This window comes from Pongo abelii, chromosome 5 (assembly GCF_028885655.2).
Source record: "Pongo abelii isolate AG06213 chromosome 5, NHGRI_mPonAbe1-v2.0_pri, whole genome shotgun sequence".
Taxonomy (NCBI): domain Eukaryota; kingdom Metazoa; phylum Chordata; class Mammalia; order Primates; family Hominidae; genus Pongo; species Pongo abelii.
In genome coordinates, this window is record NC_071990.2 from 148895404 (window position 1) to 148918879 (window position 23476).

The 23476-nt window shown below is 34.9% G+C and overlaps 1 protein-coding gene across 3 annotated transcripts in view; it reads left to right on the top strand.

Moving 5' to 3' along the window:
* The window catches only part of STXBP5 (syntaxin binding protein 5), a 184983-nt gene that overhangs the window by 103382 nt on the left and 58125 nt on the right, over positions 1–23476 (top strand). For all 3 annotated transcript variants that reach the window (XM_024248132.3, XM_054558276.2, XM_024248133.3), the window contains exons 10-18: positions 6081–6235; positions 7461–7533; positions 9900–10047; positions 10301–10368; positions 10633–10673; positions 11557–11777; positions 12271–12449; positions 20968–21093; positions 23154–23305. In XM_024248132.3, the coding sequence (XP_024103900.2) occupies positions 6081–6235; positions 7461–7533; positions 9900–10047; positions 10301–10368; positions 10633–10673; positions 11557–11777; positions 12271–12449; positions 20968–21093; positions 23154–23305 (1163 nt within the window). The remainder of the gene's footprint in view (positions 1–6080; positions 6236–7460; positions 7534–9899; positions 10048–10300; positions 10369–10632; positions 10674–11556; positions 11778–12270; positions 12450–20967; positions 21094–23153; positions 23306–23476) is intronic.

A 23476-nucleotide genomic window follows, 5' to 3' on the forward strand; every position in this document is an offset into this window, starting at 1 on the left:
GATGTGCTAGAAAAGAAAAACCCATTTTCTGGGAAGAAATTCCAGCCTGCTGCAGAAATTTGCATAAGTAACGAGGAGCTGAATGTTAATCAACAAGACAATAGGGTAAATGCCTCCAGGCCATGTCAGAAACCTTCACAGCAGTCCCTTCCATCACAGGCCCAGAGGCCCAGGAGAAAAAAATGTTTTCGAGGGCCAGATCCAGGGTCTTGCTGCTTTGTGCAGTCTCTGGACTTGGTGCCCTGTGTCCCAGCCGTGGCTAAAAGGGGTCAACTTAGAGCTCAGGCCATTGCTTCAGAGGGTGCAAGCCCCAAGCCTTGGCAGCTTATATGTGGTGTTGGGTCTGCAGATACTCAGAAGTCAAGAATTGAGGTTTGGGAACCTCCACCTAGATTTCAGAGCATGTTTGGAAATCCCTGGATGTCCAGGCAGAAGTTTGCTGCAGGGGTGAAAGCCTTGTGGAGAACCTCTACTAGGGCAGTGTGGACGGGAAATGTGGAGTCGGTGCCCCCACACGGAGTCCCCAGTGGAACACTGCCTAATATAGCTGTGAGAAGAGGGCCACCATCCTCCAGACCCCAGAATGGTAGAGCCACTGACAGCTTGCACCATGCACCTGGACAAGCTGCAGACACTCAACGCCAACCCATGAAAGCAACCAGGAGGGGTCTCTACCCTGCAAAGCCACAGGGGCAGAGCTGTCAAGACCATGGGAACCCACCTCTTGCATCAGAGTGACCTGGACGTGAGACATGAAGTCAAAGGAGATCATTTTGGAAATTTAAGGTTTAATGATGGCCCTTTTGGATTTTGGATTTGCATGGGGCCTGTAGCCCCTTAATTTTGGCCAATTTCTCCCATTTGGAATGGGAGAAATTGGAATTTACCCAATGCCTGTATCCCCATCATATCTAGCTAGAGTTACGTGGTTTCACATTACATCCAGAGTGTGAGGAGGTATGAGGCTGGATTGAGATCCTCAATAGCATCCTCACATTCCCTCCACAAACCCACAGTGATAGAATAAGTCAAGTAATAGTATTAAAAGTCTCAACTTTTGTGCTAGGCTAGTGTTGCTCAAATTATGGCTGTAAAGAGTTCCTGTGTGCTGAATGATCTGAGACAAGATAAGTACAGAAATCAAGACTGAATGTAGACACTTGAATGCCACTTGACATTGTTGCAGCATTTACATGCATATTCACAGTTTGTGTTTGTTTGTTTTAGAAAAACATAGCTTTTCAACAAATTAAAAAAAAAATTTAAATACTTCCTGACCACAGTTTGGAAAGCAGTGTTCAAGGCAACATGTATTTAGACAAGTACTTCAAATTCATCTTCTGATATTTTCAATTTTATTTCTTTTTTCCTCTCAGCCCTTCTATTAAAGAGATTTTTGAAAATGTTGTTTTGGATTATTTCATTTTGATTTGTTAGATTAAAAAACTTAGTAGAAAAAGATTATTAATATTTTTTGAGTATCCTTCACAAGTTTGGTTTTTACTCTAACAATTTATGCATATGAACCTATTTTAATTGACATATAATCTGCAAAATAAATCTAAACTTTTTTATTTTGTGTGAAAAATAATTTAATACCAGATAGAGTGTGAATTTCTATTAGACTTTTCAAATTAGGTATTAATAGTTTATATTTGAAATTTGAGTTAAGAATTTTAGGAATTTGATATAGGGTCTTGTAAAATCAATAATTATTTATTCATTCAGTAAATACATATGTCTCTGGACTTTCTGCTAAGCACTAGGAATAGAGTGGTAAAGTTTAGGTATTAGTTACCAGGTAGCTCTCAAGAGCTAAGGTATAATTCTGCTTACCAAATGTATAGTTATTAAGTGTTCCCTCTAAAATGAAATTGTACATTTCCATTTGAAAAAAAATTGTTGAGGGTTTGGTAAAATCAGTAATGTGGACAATTAGTAATGTAGACAATGTCATATGAGATTGACTAGAGCCTAAATCCCAATTTTTTAAATACATGGAGATATTGAATAATATAGGTACTAATTATGCAGAACAATTATTAAAATGGCACAGCAATTAAATTTCACCCTGCTGTAGGTATGTTCCCCAAATCTGGCCATGTGTGGGAAGCATCTGAAATCCTGGGCCCCATGCTCCAGCATTTCCAGTCCATTAAGTCTGGTGAGGCAGTGATCAGCTCAGCTGTAGGGTTAGTGGTATTTTAAATATTTCTTTGACAAGCACCTTGGGGTACCTAGCTGTGGTTTTGGGGATGCAGAGCTAAAACAAGCAAAGCAGATAAATAATGACAGTGAAGTGTGGTAATGCTGAGTAGAGGTATACAGAAGGTAGCTGGGAACATGGAGGGGGCCCCCAACTCTGTCAGGGTGGCTGGGCTGGGAAAGGTTTCTCTGAGGAGATGATGATTGGAATGAGTTTTGAAGGAGGAACAGGAACTGACTAAACAGAAAACGAGGAAAAGTATATCTGTCAATGAACAACTCAACTGAATGCTATCATACAAAAGTAATTGTGGAGATGAAAAGGAGGAGACAGCTTCTAGAGATCCTAATGGAGTAAACAGGATGTGTCTGCATGATTTGGAGTCCTTTCACCCATTATCATGTCCTGGCTTACTCACTGTCCTGCAGTCCCACTGGCCTGTTAGTTCCTCAGGTACACCCAGCTCGTTTCTGACCTCTGGTCTTTGCGGTGGCTCTTCCTGCTGACTAGAGTGGACCTCCTTCTTCCACAAACCCAGTTCTTTGAATGGCTGGCTCCTTTTCATTTAGGTCCCACCCCAACTGCCATCCCTCCTGGGGTCTGTCCTCGTCATGCTGTCTCACCATCGCTGCTGTGGCCCTGCCCTCACAGCCAGCCTACCACTGGGCCTTGTATTGATCTTCATAATATTAATACCTATCAGTGTGTTGTCTGCCTAGACTAGACATAGGAGCACTGCTTTATTCCCTGGAACACAGGTGCTAAAAATATTTCAGTGAATGAATATGTAGTACTGTGGAGCTGAGTTTAACAAATTAGTTATACAAATGGCTTTTTGGATAGAAGTGGCACTTTTAAGTGAAGAAGACATCATATGGAAACATAGCTTCAGCTGAACCTATTGTTAAGGCAGGCCTGGGAAGGTAATCATTGGCAGAAAGCATGTTTACTCCATCAAGTGTCTAGTTTCTTAAAAAATCTAATCAAACTAGAAGGCTTCCAAACTGACATCTTTCTAACCTGGCTGTCTTCCAAAATGAGAAGGGTCTTGGTTAACACCTAGTATCCTTAAAAGGGATTCTACTAAAATTCTACTGGAAGTAATCAAGTAAAAACTATTATTTCTAGACCTTATAACATCAAAATACTTACCTTTTTATTTTAAAAGAATATTAACATTCTTCACCTTTGTAATTCATGTTACCTAGAAATAGTTTAGATCCCTAGAACTTTTAATACAATTCCAAATGCTTACAAAAACTTTGAATTTTCATAATTTTTGTTGTCAAGTGCTAAAATATTGAACTTTATTTTATCATTGTATTTATGACTAATTTCTTTTTTTAAGATAATTATTAATATTTACTCTTCAAGTTTGAGGCATTATAATGAAAAAACATATAACCTGTGAAGGTTCACAGGTTGGTTGGTTCTTGCCTGGCAATCAGACAGACAATTTTAAAGAGATAGCACATAAAATAGCACAAGTAAAATAGATTTGGCAAATGTTTATTATTATGAAAAGGAAAATTACCTTGGTGACAGGTCAGTTGGCATTTCTTTCAAACTGTTTCTCTTTTGTAAATATAAGTTTAGAAAATAAGTACAGGCAGCTTACAAAGCCACGGAAGAAAAACTTACTTGCCTTCCGAGGATAAACCTACCTAGCTACCATAGTGTCAAGATTGTATAAACTGGTCACCTACCCGGTTTGATTTTCGTGGGTGCTTTGTGGACATTTTATTCCGTAATGTACAGCTATAATCTCTCTTCATTGTTCTGGCATTAATAACACAGTTTTAAAAAATAGGTTATATTTAAAAGCACACTTACCAGCTGTTCTTGAAATATTACATATAGAATACCTGGCTCAAGTCTTCCATTCTAAAAATTTAACAAGTATTAGTTCCCCACTGGTCCCTTCATCCCTGTCCTTGGATTATTTGAATTCAGTTGTATGTTGCATCTCAAGGTATAGGAGAGTGGAGATGTATTCTGTTTATTCGTTATATGTGATAAAAAGTGGAAGAAAATCAAATACACTTTCCTGAGCACGGTCATAATAATCGCAGTATGCTGAGAGGTTGAAACACTGAATGTATGGATATGGTTCTATTTAGGATAACATTTTAAGCTCCCTAACTGCAATTTAGCTAGAGAAACATTACCCAAATCAATTAGTGCTAAAAAATAAATGATAGCAAGGTAGCAAATGAGTAGTGCAACACACATTTCTACTCATTCATTCCTTTGAAACAATATTTAATTACTCCCCACTATATGGCAGGTACTGTTCCAGGCACTGTTGTGGATGCAGCAATGAACAAATCATACAAAACCACTGCCCTCATGAAGCATACATTTTAATGAGAAAAACAGTAAGCAAAATAAATTTGTGTAGTGATAATTGCTATGGAAAAAATAAAGCAAGGAAGGATACATAAGGGTATAGTTTTATAAAAGTATTATGTACACAAGCACATACATATATTGCATTGATATTTACGTTTACTTATAAACTACATACCCATATGATTACCCATCTGTCTAATTAAATTTTAGTGAAGTTGATTTACTCTTTTTAGATAAAAATAAATATAATTTAGTGTTTTTAATGGGTGTTTTTCCCACACACCATGAAGGGAAATTTTCACAATAGATGATAATGACAATTTGATGATATAATAATTAAAAGTAGGTAACTCTTACTAAGGATGTGCTGAGCCAGGCACTGTCCAATTTAAGAATTATCTGAGATTGGATACTTATCACTACATATCCATTTTATACATGTAGAAGCTAGGAACAGAGAGGGTAAGCAACGTGCCGAAGATCATACAGAAATTAAGCCAGAGCTAAGATTTAAATGCAGTTGGTTTAGTTCCAGAACTAGCACTTTTAACCATTAGATATTATTACGTATGGCTTATAGATGTGAAGACTAAAACTTCTAGAGATGGAAAAGAAGGAAGTAACATCATGAATAATGAGTGAGGAGAAAGATAGATACACTGGCCTTAGATGAAGCATTTAAAAACTAAGAAATGATAAATGGAGATACTTAAAATAATATACGGAAAATTTAATTCATCTGTATAATGTACCATAAATAACTTCACCACCAATAAATGGAAAGACAAGTCAAATGTGTGGAAATATACTCAGACCATAATATATCAAAAAATAAGCATATATGAATAGTTTTTGAAAATGAGTCTAAATAAATAATTTAGGTTTAATAATGACTAATAGGGAGAATGGGAAAATTAGTTATAACAGAGTTATAGGGCTAATTAGAATTATCAGGCTGGCAGCTGATAAATGTGTGTATGGGAGCTATGGCTTGAGAATGCATCAGCCAAGGTTCTAGAAGAAATTAAGGCATACAGGAAATGATTTGAGTGACTTCACAGTTCTCTCAAAAGTGATTTGTATTGAGTACAATTCTTGATGCGTTCTTGAGAATTTAATCCATTACCTACAATGGATGCCTCAAGGCATTAAGATTCTTTGTGGGAGCTTCTATTGAGAAGGCCTGGTTAGGATTGGAAGTCAAAGCAATACATTTTAGAGACTTTAATCAGCAGAAAGCCAGAGAGAATTTTATGAAAAATTTTATTTAGGAGATAAAGTTTTAGGGAGGTATAAAAGTTAAATGTAGTCAATGTTTATTTTTATTGTAGGTTAATTTTCAGTAATTCACTTGGGTCTTACCTAATCCAATTAAAAATTCCACAAGACAATTCAATTATATGATGTGTAAAAATGTTAGAATTTAAGATTTTGTTATTTCACTAAATTAAAAAATTAGGATGTAGCAAGAAAATTATCTTTACTATGCCATTAATAATCTTAATATGTATTTTATTTCCAGGGAGCCTTTTATTATTTTATCAGGCGGTTTGTCATATGATACTGTAGGAAGAAGACCTTGCTTAACAGTGATGCATGGGAAAAGCACTGCTGTGCTAGAAATGGACTATTCAATTGTTGATTTTCTAACGCTATGTGAAACACCATACCCAAATGGTAAGCTTTGCAACTTTAAATCTCATTCTCTATAGAGAGCTGATATTTAAAAGAAAGAAAGATCTAGGTTGTTTAAATAAAACTACTCATCCTATTGTGCTAATTCTTCTGGAGAAGAGCTGCTGCATTCATAATCTACAAACTTTATTTCAGAAGTGGTTTAATAAACTTAATCTGTTTCGAAGAATTAAAAAAATGCTATTCATATTAAGAAAACATTTTAAAATTCTGTTAAGATAGTAATGTATTAGTAAGGATTCTCCATAGAAGCAGACACTCATAGGAGAGAAAGAGATTGATTGATTTGATTGATTGATTAATTGATTGATTTTAAGAAATTGGCTCACACTGTTGTGGGGGCTGGCCAGTCTGAAACCTGTAGAGCAGGCTAGCAGGCTGGAAATTCAGGAAAGCATTCATGCTGCAGTCTTGAGTCTGAAATCTGTAGATAGAAATTTCAGACATGGTTTCTATATTGCAATCTTGAGGCACAATTGCCTTTTTTTCAGGAAACCTCAGTTTGTGCTTTTAAGACCTTAAACTGACTGAATGAGGCCCATTCGTTCAGAGGGTAATCGGCTTGACTCAGAATCTACTGAGTTAAATTCTAATCGCACATATATATATATATATATATATTTTTTTTTTTTTCCACAACAGTGTCTAGACTGGTATTTGACCAAACAGCTGGGGGCACCATATTATAGACAAATTGACACATACAATTAACCATCAGAGCTAGCGTATATAATTCAAGAAGAATTTAAATCTGGACCTTTTTTTACTTCAGTTGAAATTCATTGAGGTGTAAAGATGTAATGTATTTTACAGTTGTTGACAGGCACATATGAAACATCCAAGAAAGATATTATAGTATTATAGTAGAACTCTTTTGGGTTCCTGTGAGATTAAATAATGATAATTGTTCTTATGTGTATTCAGATTTAAACTTTAGTTTTGTTGTCCATGTGCAGCTTTGAAATTTGCAATGCCATAGAAATTTGTCTTACTCATTTTTACAAAAGTAAAATAATTTTGAAATGGTCAGTAAATAGATTATCTCATAAAACTTACTAGCCTTAAATAACATGCATGATGTATCATAGGATCAGAATGTTAAATACTCAAGAGAATGAAACTAAATAAAATCAAGCAAGAAACATTTATCTAATTTGCTGTCCACTTGCATTTTTGAAACTATAATTCATGCATTGTCCAATTCCAGATTTTCAAGAACCATATGCTGTGGTTGTTCTTCTAGAAAAGGATTTAGTACTTATAGACCTTGCACAAAATGGGTAAGAAATAAAATTTGGTGAGTGATTCTATCAGTATGTGGTTGAAAAAAGACGCCTTTTATCATAGCATTAGCTATTTCATTTCTTTGAAAACTCTACATTTATATCCATAACCTTGACCTCTTTTGAGAGCTCCAGACTCACGTATCTATTTACTCAAATTTCTCTATTATGTTGAATCTCATAAAATTTTCATTTTTAGGTAAAAATTTGTTGTGGTTCTGAAATTTCACATGATTCAACCTGACACTTAGATATCTTGGGGCCACACAAAATCAGCACGTCGAAAATTAATCCCATCAGTAGTTACCTCCAAAATAAGCTATTGTAGTCTTTCTGCCTCTACTCACTCTCAGTTGCAATGTTTATACATGCTTTTGCCAGATTCATTTTACACACAGCTCCAATCTTGTACTATCCTCTTCAAACCATGGTTCAGTATTGTTTTTTGATTTAAAAACACCTGCTACTCCAAACAGTAGGAATTCAGGGTTTCTTTCCAACCTGATCTCTGTCTTCTCACTAGTGTCTATTCCTTAGGAAAACAGAACTATGTATTCAACAGACATCACATTTCCATGTCTTCTCCTATGTAATTCCCAATACCTGAAACACTCTAGTTGTTTCACTGCCATTAAAAATCTATATAACTTTCAAAGTCAACCTTCTTATCTTTTTCAGGCTTTTCCTATCCTCTGTTTACCAGATGTATTATATCTGATCTGTAACTTCACACCATAGCTTCTTTGTAACTTTTCATGGTATTTGCCATATTCTGCTTTTTGGATCATAGATGGTAATGTTTACTTACAAATTATTTGAATGGAAGCACATTGTATTATTTATCTTTGGAGAAAGAATCATTAAGTATGGTTTTTAATTGAGTTTCCTCATTCAGTATTTCAGTGTTTCTCACTCAAGGGTGATTTTTGCATTCCCCGCCCCCAGCCCCGCCCTTCTCCCGCCCAGAGAATATATGGCGATCTCTGTGGAAACCTTTTCAGTGAGTTTGAGGGTGTTGCTACTGGCATCTAGTGGGTAGAAAACAGAGATGCTGCAAAACATCCACAGTACACAGGACAGTTCCCCACAGTAAAACATTATCTCGTCCAAAATGTGAATAGTACTGAGGTTGGGCGACCCTGAAGTAGGTGAACAGTATCATTTACCTAATGTTTAGGCAATTCTAAATTTACTTTAGTACCTGCTACTTTTACTAATCAATTGTGAGCAGTCTTTTCAAAATAACAAGATAATTTGAAAATATTATTTCTGTGTAATAGTCCTAGAATAACTTATTCTTAATATGATTTTCTTTTATTTTTTTCCCTTAGGCAAGTTTTTCAAATAATTGAGACTTTTCACATGTGGTCTGTACTGAGATACATTTAAGTCAAAGAAAATACTATGCAAGTAACCTGTGACTAGGCATTTTATTTAGCAAAAGTATCAGTTAAATGTATGGTAATAATAGAATCACTGAGCTAAGGAAATAATGTGTGTTATAAAGAGAAGAAAGTTGCTTGCTGTTTTGTCATTTTATGAATGCATGTAGTTTGTGTTTGGTCCTGGAGGTGGGAGTGGTGATAGTTGGGTTCATTTTGCAGTCTATAAGGGACTATTTGGAAATTTCTCTCTTCTGTTTTAAAAAATTGTCAGTAGTAGACTGACCTAATTTTTGCAAATTAGCCACTTAGCACTGTTTAAATTTTTTAGCCAGTTTCTGGTTTTCCAGACTATTCTCATTCTAAGGACTTTAAACTGAGAAAAGAAATATTTTATATTTAGATAGGATTCTACTTTAATTTCATGATTTTTAAAAGCATTTTTTGCTTTATTTAATAAAATAACTTCATATCTAGAAAACATTTAAGGTAGAATTTTATTATGGATTATTACCAAAACAAGAAAATATTCTGAATTAAATATTGGACTAGGTATCATGTTTATGGAGAGAAAAAGAATTGAACATTTGTTAGCTCTGCTGACATAAGGATGAGGTATGTGTTATTCCACCATTTGCTAGCAGGCATGCTTTTGACACATTATTCTCTGTAAGCCTTTGTTCTTCAGTAAAATGCCTACATCGTAAGTTTGGTGCAAGAAGTAAATGAGATGTATATATTTAAAGTACTTAGTGTAGTGTATGGCATATGGTATGTAGTTGCAACTAGAGCCTTTCTGTTTACTATTCTAATTGAGCAATTTTCATTATAAAAGACTTCCATTTTTAAATATATTTACAAAAATTAAATCAATTTAGTCTCTATGATAGAATGTACATTTTTTAAAGTTTTTATTTTTGTATTAATCATATGGTATAATTCATTAAATTAATAAATACTTTTCTTTTTCTGTTGTTAAAGATATCCTATATTTGAAAATCCCTACCCCTTGAGTATACATGAGTCCCCTGTTACATGTTGCGAATATTTTGCTGATTGTCCTGTGGACCTTATTCCTGCACTTTATTCTGTTGGAGCTAGACAGAAACGTCAAGGTTACAGCAAAAAGGTATTGAACATGAGCTTCAGTATTTAATGTTATATTTCTTATTTATTCCATATTTATCACCTTGGAGTATTTGATGACATTGATACCTTTTCTATAGAAAATAGGTTAAAAATTATTTTTGCAAGCAAAATATGTTTTTCATTGGATTATTTATACACACACACACACACACACACACACACACACACACACACACATATGGAGGTATGTAGTATGCTTGCAAGTTGCTTTATACAGTGATCTTTTTTTATAGGAATGGCCCATCAACGGAGGTAATTGGGGCTTGGGTGCTCAAAGTTACCCAGAAATAATTATTACAGGGTAAGTAAAAGTCTGTCTTCACCAAGTAAATCTATAATGGCTAAATATAATTGATTGAGACTACATGAATGTTAACTTGTTGGGCAGGTAGAGCTTTTCTTTATGTCGTAATATAATAAGAAACGTTATTCTTAAGAACCTGCCAGTTTACCGGGATTTTTTTTACCTTTTTACTCATTTTGGTGACTTTTTAATAGCAGTACCCATTTAAAGAAGGAAGAACTGTAATTTTATTCATCACATTCTTAACATTGCTTTTCTTAGGCATGCTGATGGGTCAGTTAAGTTCTGGGATGCTTCTGCAAGTAAGTATTTTTAATATTCATTATTTGTTATATGTTACACAATCACTGCTTTTATACATCCTGTTTTATAATAATTGCATAACCAATATTTAATTTGAAATGTAGAGGTTATAAATTTAATGCTTGATTTATTAAATATATGAGTTTAGAATTTTTAATATAGTCTTAATATTAGTAAATCAAGAATAATTGGCAACACAAGTATTCAATTTTTTTTTTTTTTTTTTCCAAAATTTCTTCAAACCTTCTCTTCCTAAGTCAGAGTTAGGGGAAGTGGGAATGTGTTCCAATTCAACAGAAATTTCTAGAATAATTTTAATGCCTGACTCTAAATTTGTGTCACTAACGTTCATGTTGTCTTTGTGAGATAAATCTGGTGGTTACATAGTAGCAAAAAAGGAAATAATGCCTTTAATGATTAATGTTTGCAAAACACACATGGCAAGCTTTCAATTGGAATCCAGTTAACTCAGGATATGTTGTGTTTCCTCATGTAGGAATGTTTACTTATATTGGTACTGTATCTTTTCTAGAGAAGATATATAGAAAATCATTTTAGGAAGCAAACTGTGTTGTTTATTATTTTCATGTATTTACACATTATTTTTCCAAAATGTTTTTATTACTCATTTTTTTAAGGTTACCTAAAATCCATTGTGATAATAGATTTTTCTTCATGAATACAATGAGCACACTCTTGTTTGGTCAATGAGAACAAAGAATTTATTATCTGAATGTTTAATAGACTAATGTAAATTGAGAAATGAAAATATGATGTAGTTAAATATGGACCATTTTCTATACATAGTGTGAGTGATTAAATGTTACCTTATGTTTGATCGTTTTGTATTAAAGTATCTGACATATATTATCCTTTTTCCAGTAACTCTACAAGTATTATATAAGCTAAAGACATCCAAAGTATTTGAAAAGTCAAGAAATAAAGATGACAGGCCAAACACAGACATTGTAGATGAAGATCCCTATGCCATTCAGATCATCTCCTGGTGTCCAGAAAGTAGAATGCTGTGCATAGCTGGAGTTTCAGCTCATGTCATTATTTATAGATTCAGCAAGCAGGAAGTAATCACAGAAGTCATTCCGGTAATAATGTCTTAGTTATTTTCATGGTCAAGTTATTTTCATCCACATTTTTAAATTTGTGGATGATTTGGAAGACTTTTTGCAGTCAGTTTTGTGCAGAACTTTTGAAAACACCTTAGTATTTATATTATTATCTCTCTTTTGTAAAAAACAGCATTTTTTGCATATATTTTCACTGATTATTTAAATCCTTAAGTATAGGATATGTTTCCTTTAAGGAAAGCTAATATGAATATGAGTCTACTCTAATTTGATATTAACACAGGTACCATACATTCTAAAATCATACTGCACGTTTGTGTGTGTACTCCCTGAGTCAAGAACATTTTCTTTCTTGCTAAATCCTTATTTTTTGAAATCATGCTAAATCTTTACCTTTAAAAATCTTCTTGCCACTGAAATTTATGTAAAGTATGTGTGTATGTGTGCATAAATTGTGATAAAATGAGCAATAATTATTAGGAGTAAGTAAACTACCTTACTTTTACAACAGATGCTTGAAGTTCGATTATTATATGAGATAAATGATGTGGAAACTCCGGAGGGTGAGCAGCCACCACCTTTGCCAACACCCGTGGGAGGGTCCAACCCTCAGCCCATCCCTCCTCAGTCTCATCCATCTACCAGTAGCAGTTCATCTGATGGACTTCGTGATAATGTACCTTGTTTAAAGTAAGTTATAAAAAACTACAGAGGAGTTTTGGATATTATCTTTTAATTTATATAAATTGTAAGCATTAGTAGAGCTATGGTAACATTTTCTTTTGATATAGCAAAATGGCATAAGAATGGTTCTTCCTGTGTTTTGCTATGGTTAGTCCAACTCATTTTTCTGTGACATCAAGAGGAATATGATTGCATTTCATGATATTATCCTTAAAATATTAAGGTTTAATCTCCAAACATTCTCGTAAAGCAGCAAGGATCTAACCTGTATATATCGCTCAGTCTTCTAAATCCATCAGTGTTTTTAGTCTTGATTTATATGTAGCTTGGATTTATGTTCTGACTGCTTTCTACGACTCTGAAAATTCTGTTTTTTAAAGTCTTTAAGACTCAGTTGTTTTCTGATCATTTTCTTTTTCTGAATCTTCACTAGCACCACCATATCTTTATTTAAAACCTTTTATTGTTGCATCCTAAATTTAAATATATCTTGCTTTTATACAGGGATAAATTGGATAAAGTTTTATTTTTTCTGTCCAGTTTTTATTATTGAGTGGTTACAATGTTTAAATGATAGAGGCAGAGAAATAAAACAATGAGTAAGGAGTTAAAATCATTGAAAAATTACATGAAGACTATGTGATTAATAGTATATTTACAAAGAATTCAACTAGGATAATGACGGAAAGGTGGTTCTGGTGGCACTCAGAGAGATTCAGTAGATTGGTAGAGGGCAAAAGCCAGAGTGTACTAGGTTCAAGGTAGAGAGGGTGGTAAGTAAGAGAAATAATTCGCATTTATTAAAAGGACCAGGCTTTGCACTATTTTACTTTAATCTGCTTGAGTCTCTTCTACTGGTAGATAAATAATTTCTGGGAAGAATGTCTGTGTAATGAATAATGCACTCACACCAAAGATAAAATGAATAGTTTTTTTATTTTACAATCATTTTAAAAATACAGAGTTTTAGAAAATTATATGTTTACAAAAATTGAAGATCATGTATTCTAAGCCAGTGGCTCTCATTTGCATATGATTTTGTTCCCTAGGGGACATTTGGAGATGTTTTTAGTAGACACAACATGAGGAAGGGAGATGCTATTGACACTTAGTGGGTAGAGGCCAGGGTTGATGTTAAATATTCTGCAATGGACAAGGCAGTGCACACAACAAAGAATTACCCAGCTCAAAACATCAGTAGTGCCAAGGAAGAGAACCTCTGATCCAAACAGTATATACCCATTGAGGTTAAGCAGCTACATTTCTCACAAAGGTATCGATTTTTTCTTTCTCTCCTCTCTCTCTCATACCCGTACTAAAATATACACACTTATAACTGTAGTTCTAGCACATGTTTAACTAGAATGAGACTTGGGAATACAGAATTCTACACTTTTCCCCTTTATTACTTCTTCAATACTACTTTATACTTAAAATTGTAAATGTTCCATTAATGCCCTTGATTCTGATTTTAATATTTTTTTCCCAAGCCCTTTGTTAAATTTAATTTTTGTGACATACATAGTACAATTTGTCTTTGGGGCATTTTTTGTAACATATTTCTGTATTTCTGAAACAGTGTTTTCAACTACTGAAGTGACATTTTAACAAAATAACAATTCCATATAAACATACATTATCTTCAACAGAATTAGAATAATTTATTTAGTTTGTACTTCATAATTTCTTATGCCTCCAAGTATTCTTAGGCTTGTGGTCAGAGATCCAGCAGTATAAAACATTAAATTCTTTTCCTACCTGAAGAAAAAACACCATCAATGCACTGCTTTCTCATGACAAGATAGGTCAGAGGAAATAGTACTGACAGGAGAAGCAGTACTGTTTGGACCAGAGTGACAAGACCTCTTACCTTGGCTTTCTAGGTTAAAGTTAAAGGCCGGCCTGATAGGTGAGTCTTTGTCCTCTGTTCTTAGAAAGGCCTTTTTTCCCAGTTTTTTTACTGACTGAAAGAGCAAGGATAATAATTAAGGCAGCAACCAGCAGCAGCTGTTAAAACCAGCAAACCAAAATGCAGAGTGCAATGGTACCCAAATCCATTTTAAAGGTAATACTGACTTAGTTCTGCAATTATGACTTTTCTTTATTGTTCATGGACCTGAGATTATGGTATGGCCTTCTTTCTTGTTTGGGAGGACTTTTTATACTTGTGATGGAATGTCATGGCACACTATTAATCTTTTGTAATTATTTAGTGGAATGTCACTTAATATAGGAATTCCTTTTAAGCTGATGGTTAGTCCCAGTAGACAGTCTCATTAGCCAATCCATTAATGAAATATGTGAGGAGAATCCTTTTTGTTGTTGGCATTAATTGTTATCTTTTGTGTGTGGATACACTTTGCCAATCCTGGGATATACACACAATAACATCTTAACAGTTTTTTCTGAATCCTAAAATAACTAATGACTGTGATTTGATGATTTTTTTTTCCTTTTGAATATCACTGTGGAACTCTAGGTATTTTTTATAGGCAATTTGTTTTAACTTACTGAATTTAATCAACTTAATGTGATTTTGTCACAGTTTTCTAGAGGGAGCTTCTTTTAAGTTGGTGTTTGTGTCTTCTTAACACCACCTCCGAACTTTTGTGACCATCCTTAATTTCTGTCAAGATGTTCTAGACTTGCTTTGAATACTGCTTGCCCTCACAGGATAACAGACCAAAATATGATCTTTAGAAATGTTTGTAACATTATTTTTAATAAGCAGTATATTGTTATTGTAGACCACCTGGTGACAAGAGCTAAAAAAAATGGGGGGGGGTGTTTTTTAAAAACAGTCATTAAAACTGTTTTATTTTTCATTGAGTTTTTACATTACTATATAATGTAAATAAATAATTTTAAATCTCTTACCCAAACCACTCTTCTCCTATAATTTGATTAGCCTGGAATTATTCCATTTAATATTATTTATCTGTTAACAAAAGTAAGTCCAAAATTGCAGTATTAAAATTACCACTGATAGTAAAACACCAGATGAATAGTAAAATATAACATAACAGCTGTCCTTTAGACCTTTGAGCATATGACAAGTGATGCATAAGGCAATTACATTGTTTTGAGTTACTTTAATAATTTTTCTTCTATTTTGTTTTTTTGTACACTAACCTCATGTATAATAAAACTTTATAACAACTAACCTCATGTATAGTAAAACTTTATAAATTCATTTTATCTTGAGACTGTTAATGTTTTAAGGGACAGTTCTTTTTGGAAGTAGCATTTGGTGTCAGGTAGAGGTAAACTGCCCTGTCAGTATGTTTTATAAAATGGATGGAACTTTGAAACAGTTCAGACTTTAAAGACACACATAGGAGATTCAGCCAGAGTCCTGTCACCTGTAATTGCTTACTAGAATCTACGAAGGAGCCCAGTAATTATACTTCTCTTTACCTATCTGGAATCTTTTTTTTTTTTTTTAAAGAGACAGGGTCTCGCTCTGTTGCCCATGCTGGAGTACAGTGGCGTGATCACAGCTCACTGCAGCCACAACCTCCTGGGCTCGATCAGTCCTCCCAGCTCAGCCTTCCACGTAGCTGGGATGACAGGCGCACACCACCACGCCCAGCTAATTTTGTATTTTTTTATAGAGATGGGTTTTCGGCATGTTACCCAGGCTGATCTCAAACATGGAGGCAATTTGCCTGCCTCGGCCTCCCAAAGTGCTGGGATTACAGATGTTAGCCACTGTGTCTGGCCCCCATCTGTATTCTTAACACATTAAGAAATAAAATAATTTCAGATGGTGACTAAAAATATCACCTTAATTACTGTTAAAGGTAAAGATGCCAACTAGCACAAGAGCCAGGTAGGTTTCCTGGTACTGACTGACCTGTATCCAGAGATAGCCTTATCCTCCCAGTCATGGCAGTATTAAGAACACTGCCTTTGCAGCAGCAGAAAAGAAAATGCATCCCCTGGGCAGACTTGCTCCCAAATGAACGCAGGTTGAGGGGAAAATGAGAGGGCTACATTAATTATTTCCATATTTACCAGCTACATAGGGACTCTACCATTCCTGGGATAGAGTTAGAAAGAGGGTAAAGAGAAGCCCAGGAGTTCCACTGACACTCAAGAAAATACAACAGATGTGGAGAAGCAGTCCTGCTAATTTGAGTGTGTGTGTATATGTGTGTGTGTGTGCGTGTGCACACATGCCTGATTTTTGTTTTTGGCAGTGGTGGGGGGTGGTTTGGCTGGTCACATAAATACAAATTCTTACTAACTTTAACAGATAATGTTATATATTGTTACATCAAGTTATACATTTAAATTACAACATTACTTAAAATTTTAAGTATTGATTTTTAAAATTAGATATATAAACAAATCATAGTAAAAAATATCATAAAGTTATGGTTATTTTGATCCTTTTTCTGGATTTTAGAGAAAACCCAAGAACAAGAACACATGGGAAGATTGTAAACATAGGACTGCATGATAACTATTTCCTTTTCTTCAGCCATTATCTTAAAATTAATTTGTTAGTAATAATAATTCTCTAGTATTACCTTCCTAAAGGACCAATTTTTGGAGACAGAGTCATGAGAGAGATAACTAGTCTTTTAGTAGAATATTGTATAAGCTAGTGAAAGACATAAAGTACAAGTTTTGGACATTTTTGTCTAAAATCTATGTATTCGTGATTTTTTAAAAATCACAAACAACTTGTACCTAATTTTTTTCTTTTAATAGTCTTCAAATAAATGCAGGTATTTATTAACTTCACATTGTTTTAGTCCACAGTCCTAGAGGCCAGTTTCTTAAAGTAAGAAGTATAACAAAAATTGATGTTAAAATATAATTAATATTGAGGCTTTTTTCATATAAAATGCCTTTGTACACAATTGGTTTATTTGAAGAAACATTTTAAAAGCAGCTGTTCAATACCAAGGAAGGGGATTGATCCAGGAGTTCAAGACCAGTCTGGATAACACAGTAAGACACCATCTCTACAATAAAGTTTTTTTAAAAATTAGCCAGGCATGGTGACATCACCTGTAGGCTGAAGGGGGAGGACTGCCTGAGCCCAGGAGTTCAAGGTCACAGTGAGCTATGATCATAGCTGCATTCCAGCCAGGGTGACAGCGTGAGATTCTGTCTCTTAAAAAAAGAGGTGAAAAAGAAAAGGCAGCTGTTTGACTTGTTTCTTTTAGCAATGAAATTTTATGTTTTTGAATTATTTTTATTGTCCCTTTGCAAGGTACTTGCTCAAACAATCATTTTGAAACTGTGAGGCTCTACACATCACTTTAACATTTAAAATACGTTTGTACAAATTATGAAGCTCTTTATAAAACTTTTTCCTTAAAAAGTATACAAATTAACTTAAATACATTAAAAACATTAAAATGATACCATAACCATTTAGAATGAAGCATAACACCCTCTTCCCATTTCATATTTTTAAAATGTAACTTACCTGCTTTCATTTCTCAGCTTAGGTTTCTCATCCTTTACCATTTTGCATCATGTTTGGCTGCCTTTTTATTTTTACTTAAGAACATTTTTTTCTTTCCTTATACTAACTAAAATAAGAATTCCATGAGTTCTGTGTGTCCTGGTCACTTAAATCTGAAATGTGCCCATATATGCACGTCTAAAATTATCCCTGGAATGCCTGGTTCTGCTCTTGAGAATTTGTCGTGCACATTTAATATGCCAGAGGGAGGGAGGACACTTCCTTGACCCTAACCTTCTGTACCTAATTCATAGAAAGAGAAGACAGACCACTCAGACCCTTCAGTCTACTCCTGTGTCAAGGCTGACTCTGGGAAGAAATGAAATGCCTCAGTTGTTACTCTATTGCTTGAGATGGAGAGCTGTAGCTGATTAGTGGGTATTTCCCTGAGAATAATTCAGAAATTTTGCGTCAGCCAGTGTAGAGTTCTGAATGCATTGCCTTGCAAACCTTGGCCAGCCAGAAGTGAACTATAGCTCAATTCGTATAAGCAGTGCCCTCAGTGATTCACATTTACCCTGAAGTCTGAACAACTTTTGCTGTTTCCTAGCATGTATGTCATCAAAACATGAGGTGCCATGGTCTTCCTCATTAGAAATACCAACTAAATGATTCAGAAGGGTTCTTACCTCTGAATTTGGTGGCAGGAAATTCAACATTGAGTAGTCTTCCTGCTGTCTTTCACACACTGTCATTTCAAGGCAGAAGCCTTAAGAATTGCTGAAGTAACCAGGCTTTGCATATGTTTTGCTACAGCAGTTACTAGGCAAAGAGTTGTGCAATCAAAAATGTTTTTAACTTAAAGTCATAGTAGAGTTTTTTACAATAAAAGCAGTCACACACTAAAATTGTTCACATTTTTTTTAAAAAATGTGTCTTTCAAGTACACTTGAAGTTTTCTGGTACAAGTGTAGCAGGTATTGTTTCAGAAGGTCTCACACTCTTTTAAACCCCTCTTTAACTCTTCCTTTCCAAAATCCTAATGACAAGTTTAGTTCAGCATGGACTTAACTATTCATGAGGTTTGGGAATAGATTTGACTACCTGCTGATTAGTTTCACTTGTAGTTCTCTACCATCATCTCAAACTTAACCCCATAGTCTCCTAAAACTACCTCTTTATCCCTCCCTCCCTCCCTTCCTTCTATCTGATTGTACATTCACTGTGTCTTCTTTTCTTCCTGTACCCTACCTCTACTCAACCTCCAATTCATTCAGTAAATATTGAGTACCTCTTTTGTGCCAGTGTTAAAAGTATTAATAGCTGCAAGGTTTCTGCCTTCCTGAAATGTAAAGCCTTGTCTTTTCTTACTCCATTAATGTGTTTCAGTCTCCCTTTTTCTTGTTTCACATCAGAATCACAGGAACTTCCCAACTGGTATCCCTGTTCTACTTCGTCTTACCTATGTTCACCAAATTAATCTTCCCCAAATGTTTCTTATCAACCTTCATTGGCTTTTAATTCTTCTTTTTTTTTTTTTGAGATGGAGATCTCACTGTGTCGCCCAGGCTGGAGTGCAGTGGGGCCATCTCAGCCCACTGCAACCTCCGCCTCCCAGGTTCAGGCGATTCTCCTGCCTCAGCCTCCCGAGTAACTGGGATTACAGGCGCTCGCTACCACACCGGGTAGTTTTTGTATTTTTAGTAGAGACAGGGTTTCGCCATGTTGGCCAGGCTGGTCTCGAACTCTTGACCTTAAGTGATCTGTCCACCTCGGCCTCCCAAAGTGCTCTGATTATAGGTGTGAGTCACTGCACCCGGCCTGTCTTAATTCTTTAATAATGAAAATATATTACCTTTGTCTAATTTGACCATGTACAAAGTACTTTTCATAGGCAGTCACAATTTCCTCACATTGTGACTAGGTAGTTATAGTCCCACTTTCTAGGTGAAAAGACAGCTGGTGAGTAACAGAATCAGTACTCAAAGTCCAGCTTGCTGAGAGTTCTTTCTACCAACATCAAACCTTTGTGGACAGGACTTGAAGACCCTCTAAAATCTGGCCCTGGCCTGTCTTGCTGTCTTCTCACTTTTACTACACACTCCTACCACTGTGGCCAAACTTAACACTTATCAATCCTTGAACATGGATTTTCTGTCTGAGTATGTTCTGCAAGAGCATTGTTTGTAGCATTATCCAGCAATTATTAAAAAAGAGTCTCTGAGATCAAAAATACTGTCACCTCAAAGTCAAGGTAGATTTGTTTTATAGTGAAAGTAGGCGCACACACACACACACACACACACACACACACACACACATTGCTCATATTTGTTTTAACTCATTTTTTAAACTTGTTTTTGGACAGTTTTCGTTTTGTTACTTCATGTTTTTAAGTTTTGTTTTTTTGTTTTTTTGGTTTTTTTGAGACAGAGTTTCGCTCTTGTTGCCCAGGCTGGAGTGCAATGGCGCGATCTCGGCTCACTGCAACTTTTGCCTCCCGGGTTCAAGCAATTCTCCTGCCTCAGCCTCCAGAGTAGCCGGACTACAGACACACGCCACCACGCCAGGCTAATTTTTGTATTTTTGGTAGAGACAGAGTTTCACCATGTTGACCAGGATGGTCTTAAACTCCTGAACTCAGGTGATCCACCCTTCTCGGCTTCCCAAAGTGCTGGGATTACAGACGTGAGCCACTGCGCCCAGCCATTTTTAAACCTGCTTTTCTAACTTACATTTTTTTCTAACTTGATTTTTTTTTCTCCTCTTAGTCCTTGGACTGCTGCTTCTCTTCATCTTTCTCCCCAGCCCTCCCTGCCTTCTTTCCTTTCTCCCTCTTCTTCCTCCTCACTTCTTATTTTCTCTTCTTTTCCTTCACCCCTGCTGTCCTCCCCCACTTTATATGTAGAGTTTGCATATGAGTTATTTTTGTTAATTACATACTTAGTCCCTCCAACTAGGTTAAATGCTTCTAGATAACAGGATTCTGATTTTTATATATTTAAGTATCTAGTATCGTTTCATATAAAAAGTTATTTATAATCATATAGGCCAATAGTTGAAAATGGTTTAAAGATTCCATGTTTTCTTTTATTTTAGAGTTAAAAACTCACCACTTAAACAGTCTCCAGGTTATCAGACAGAACTAGTTATTCAGTTGGTTTGGGTGGGTGGAGAACCACCACAACAAATAACCAGCCTGGCAGTCAATTCTTCCTATGGACTGTAAGTATAAGTTATGTTTGTTTCTAAGTCTCTTCATAGTATTCCATATGTCATTTTGTTTTTAAAAATAGAAAGGATGGTCTTTGTTATATCGTCACCTAAAATGGCATTCTATAACTTTAATTTCGGATGAAATTCACTGTTTATTTGGAACATAATTTCATTCTGAATAACTTACTTTGGGTATGCATGCAGTATTTCCTGATGTAAAGTTAAATGCCTCATGGACCAATAAATTATTTGTGATGAAGTTTTAAAGTCAGTATATCCTCTCCTACATATACTCCCAGAAATAATTTTCTTATTAATAATTATTATAATGGAAATCTAACAATATGAACCCAGAAAACTGTTATAAAACTGATTTTTGTAAATGTTGAAGTGTAGTTCTGTAGTTTTTCTTTCTATTTCCAATTAACTTGTATAAATTGTAAAAGCATGACAATAATTAATATTCATCTATACTATAGTATACTTGTTTTATTTATCAATTCATGCCTTCAGCCATATAGTGTTATTATACATATTTTATTACAATATGATAGACTTATAAAGCATTTGTTATTTTCTTGTTTCAGAAATCAACACCACAGTGTAAGAAACTGCTTCTTAACTGTTCAGTCCCAGAGCTATTTATCATGTGTAGTTCATTGTCTTCTTGCTTGATGCTAGCCCTAGGGAATCATTCATTTATTTTCTTGCTGGTAGCTCCCACCACCTATTTTGTCTCTTGCAGCTATACAGTTAGCCCTCTGTATCCGCCTATTCTATCCATGGATTCAACCAACTGCAGATGAAAAATATTCAGAAAATATAACCAAAAAAAAAGACAACAATTAAAAAAAATTTTTAAATACAATATAAAAACTATTTATATAGCATTTCCATTGTATTAGGTATATGTAAATAATCTCAAGATAATTTAAAGTATATGGGAGACTGTACGTTGGTTACATGCAAATTTTATGCCATTTTATATTGAGGACTTGAACATCCACAGATTTTAGTATCTGTGGGGGTCCTGGAACCAAGCTTCTGAAGAAACCAAGGGACAACTGTACATCAAACTAACACTGGCTACAGTCTGAGATAGTCTTCTTTCATATCTTTTATTTGCTGCCACACAATGTAAGAGCACAAACTTTCTTCTTTTAAATATTTATTTTCCACAACCGTAAAGAAAACATAGGAAATGAGAAAAAGAACCAATAGGAAGTTTCAAAGGAATCTATTACAGACCTCACTAGGCTTACACTTGTATTTTGTTTGGCCCTTTCTGTGTATTTTTAGAATTTTAATTAGTTACCAAGACTATATAAATCCATACTTAGAGCTCCAACTTAAAAATCTGATTATCTGGCCGTGTCCGTGTTTCTGCATGGCAGCTTCAGCTGGAACTGAGTTGAAGCTTTTCCTCATTAGATGTGCCATACAATCTTGAGTAACCATGGTGCTTACATGTCCTCTTTTACTTAGTTATATAGCTCTCTATACATGTCAGTTTTCCATTCCTGGCTTAAAAGATCTTAAAAGAATAAATTTCCTTTATTCATAGTTGATTGGTTTATAGTTCCTGACTCATAATTGAGAAGGTATTTAGAACATCCCAAAGGGCCTCCAAGATGTATGCTTTCTACTTTTTATTCTTGACTTGAATGATTACCAAAACTTACCCCAAAGTATAATCTCCTACTTGCCTAATAGAAGGGAATGTCTCCCACCCATGAAGAGCTCAAAATGCCCCCAAGGTAGAAGAATAGATGTTGCATTGCGAGATATGAGAGATTTATATCTCTCATCAAGTTTCAACTCCTATGCCAAATATTTTTATAAACAATACAGTTGATTGATTTAGTGATATTAAATAATGTCTGCAGAAGATCTAAAGAGTTCCGTGAGTAGGCATATGTAACCTGTATTTCAGTTCCTATAGTTGTCTTTTGTTTCGAAGAATTTTCTGAAAGACTCACCATGCTTCTTTCTTCAGCCTTACAGACTGTAGTACATTTTCTTGGAATTATTTGTTTGTGCTAAAATGTTTGTTGTTTTCCTATTCCCAGGGTGGTTTTTGGCAATTGCAATGGCATTGCTATGGTTGACTACCTCCAGAAAGCAGTGCTGCTCAACCTGGGCACTATTGAATTATATGGCTCTAATGATCCTTATCGGAGAGAACCCCGATCTCCTCGTAAATCTCGACAGCCTTCAGGAGGTAAAAAGAAAAGAAAAGAAAATCCTGAGCTTTAGGATTTCTATAAATCCTGGCTTACTTTTGTGAATATAAGTATTATAGTTAGGTAAACAGCTTGCCTGATTTAGTCTGTATATATAAACTGCCAAAAACTAGCAAAAGGTGTGAGTCTTATTTTTGTTTTCTATAGTG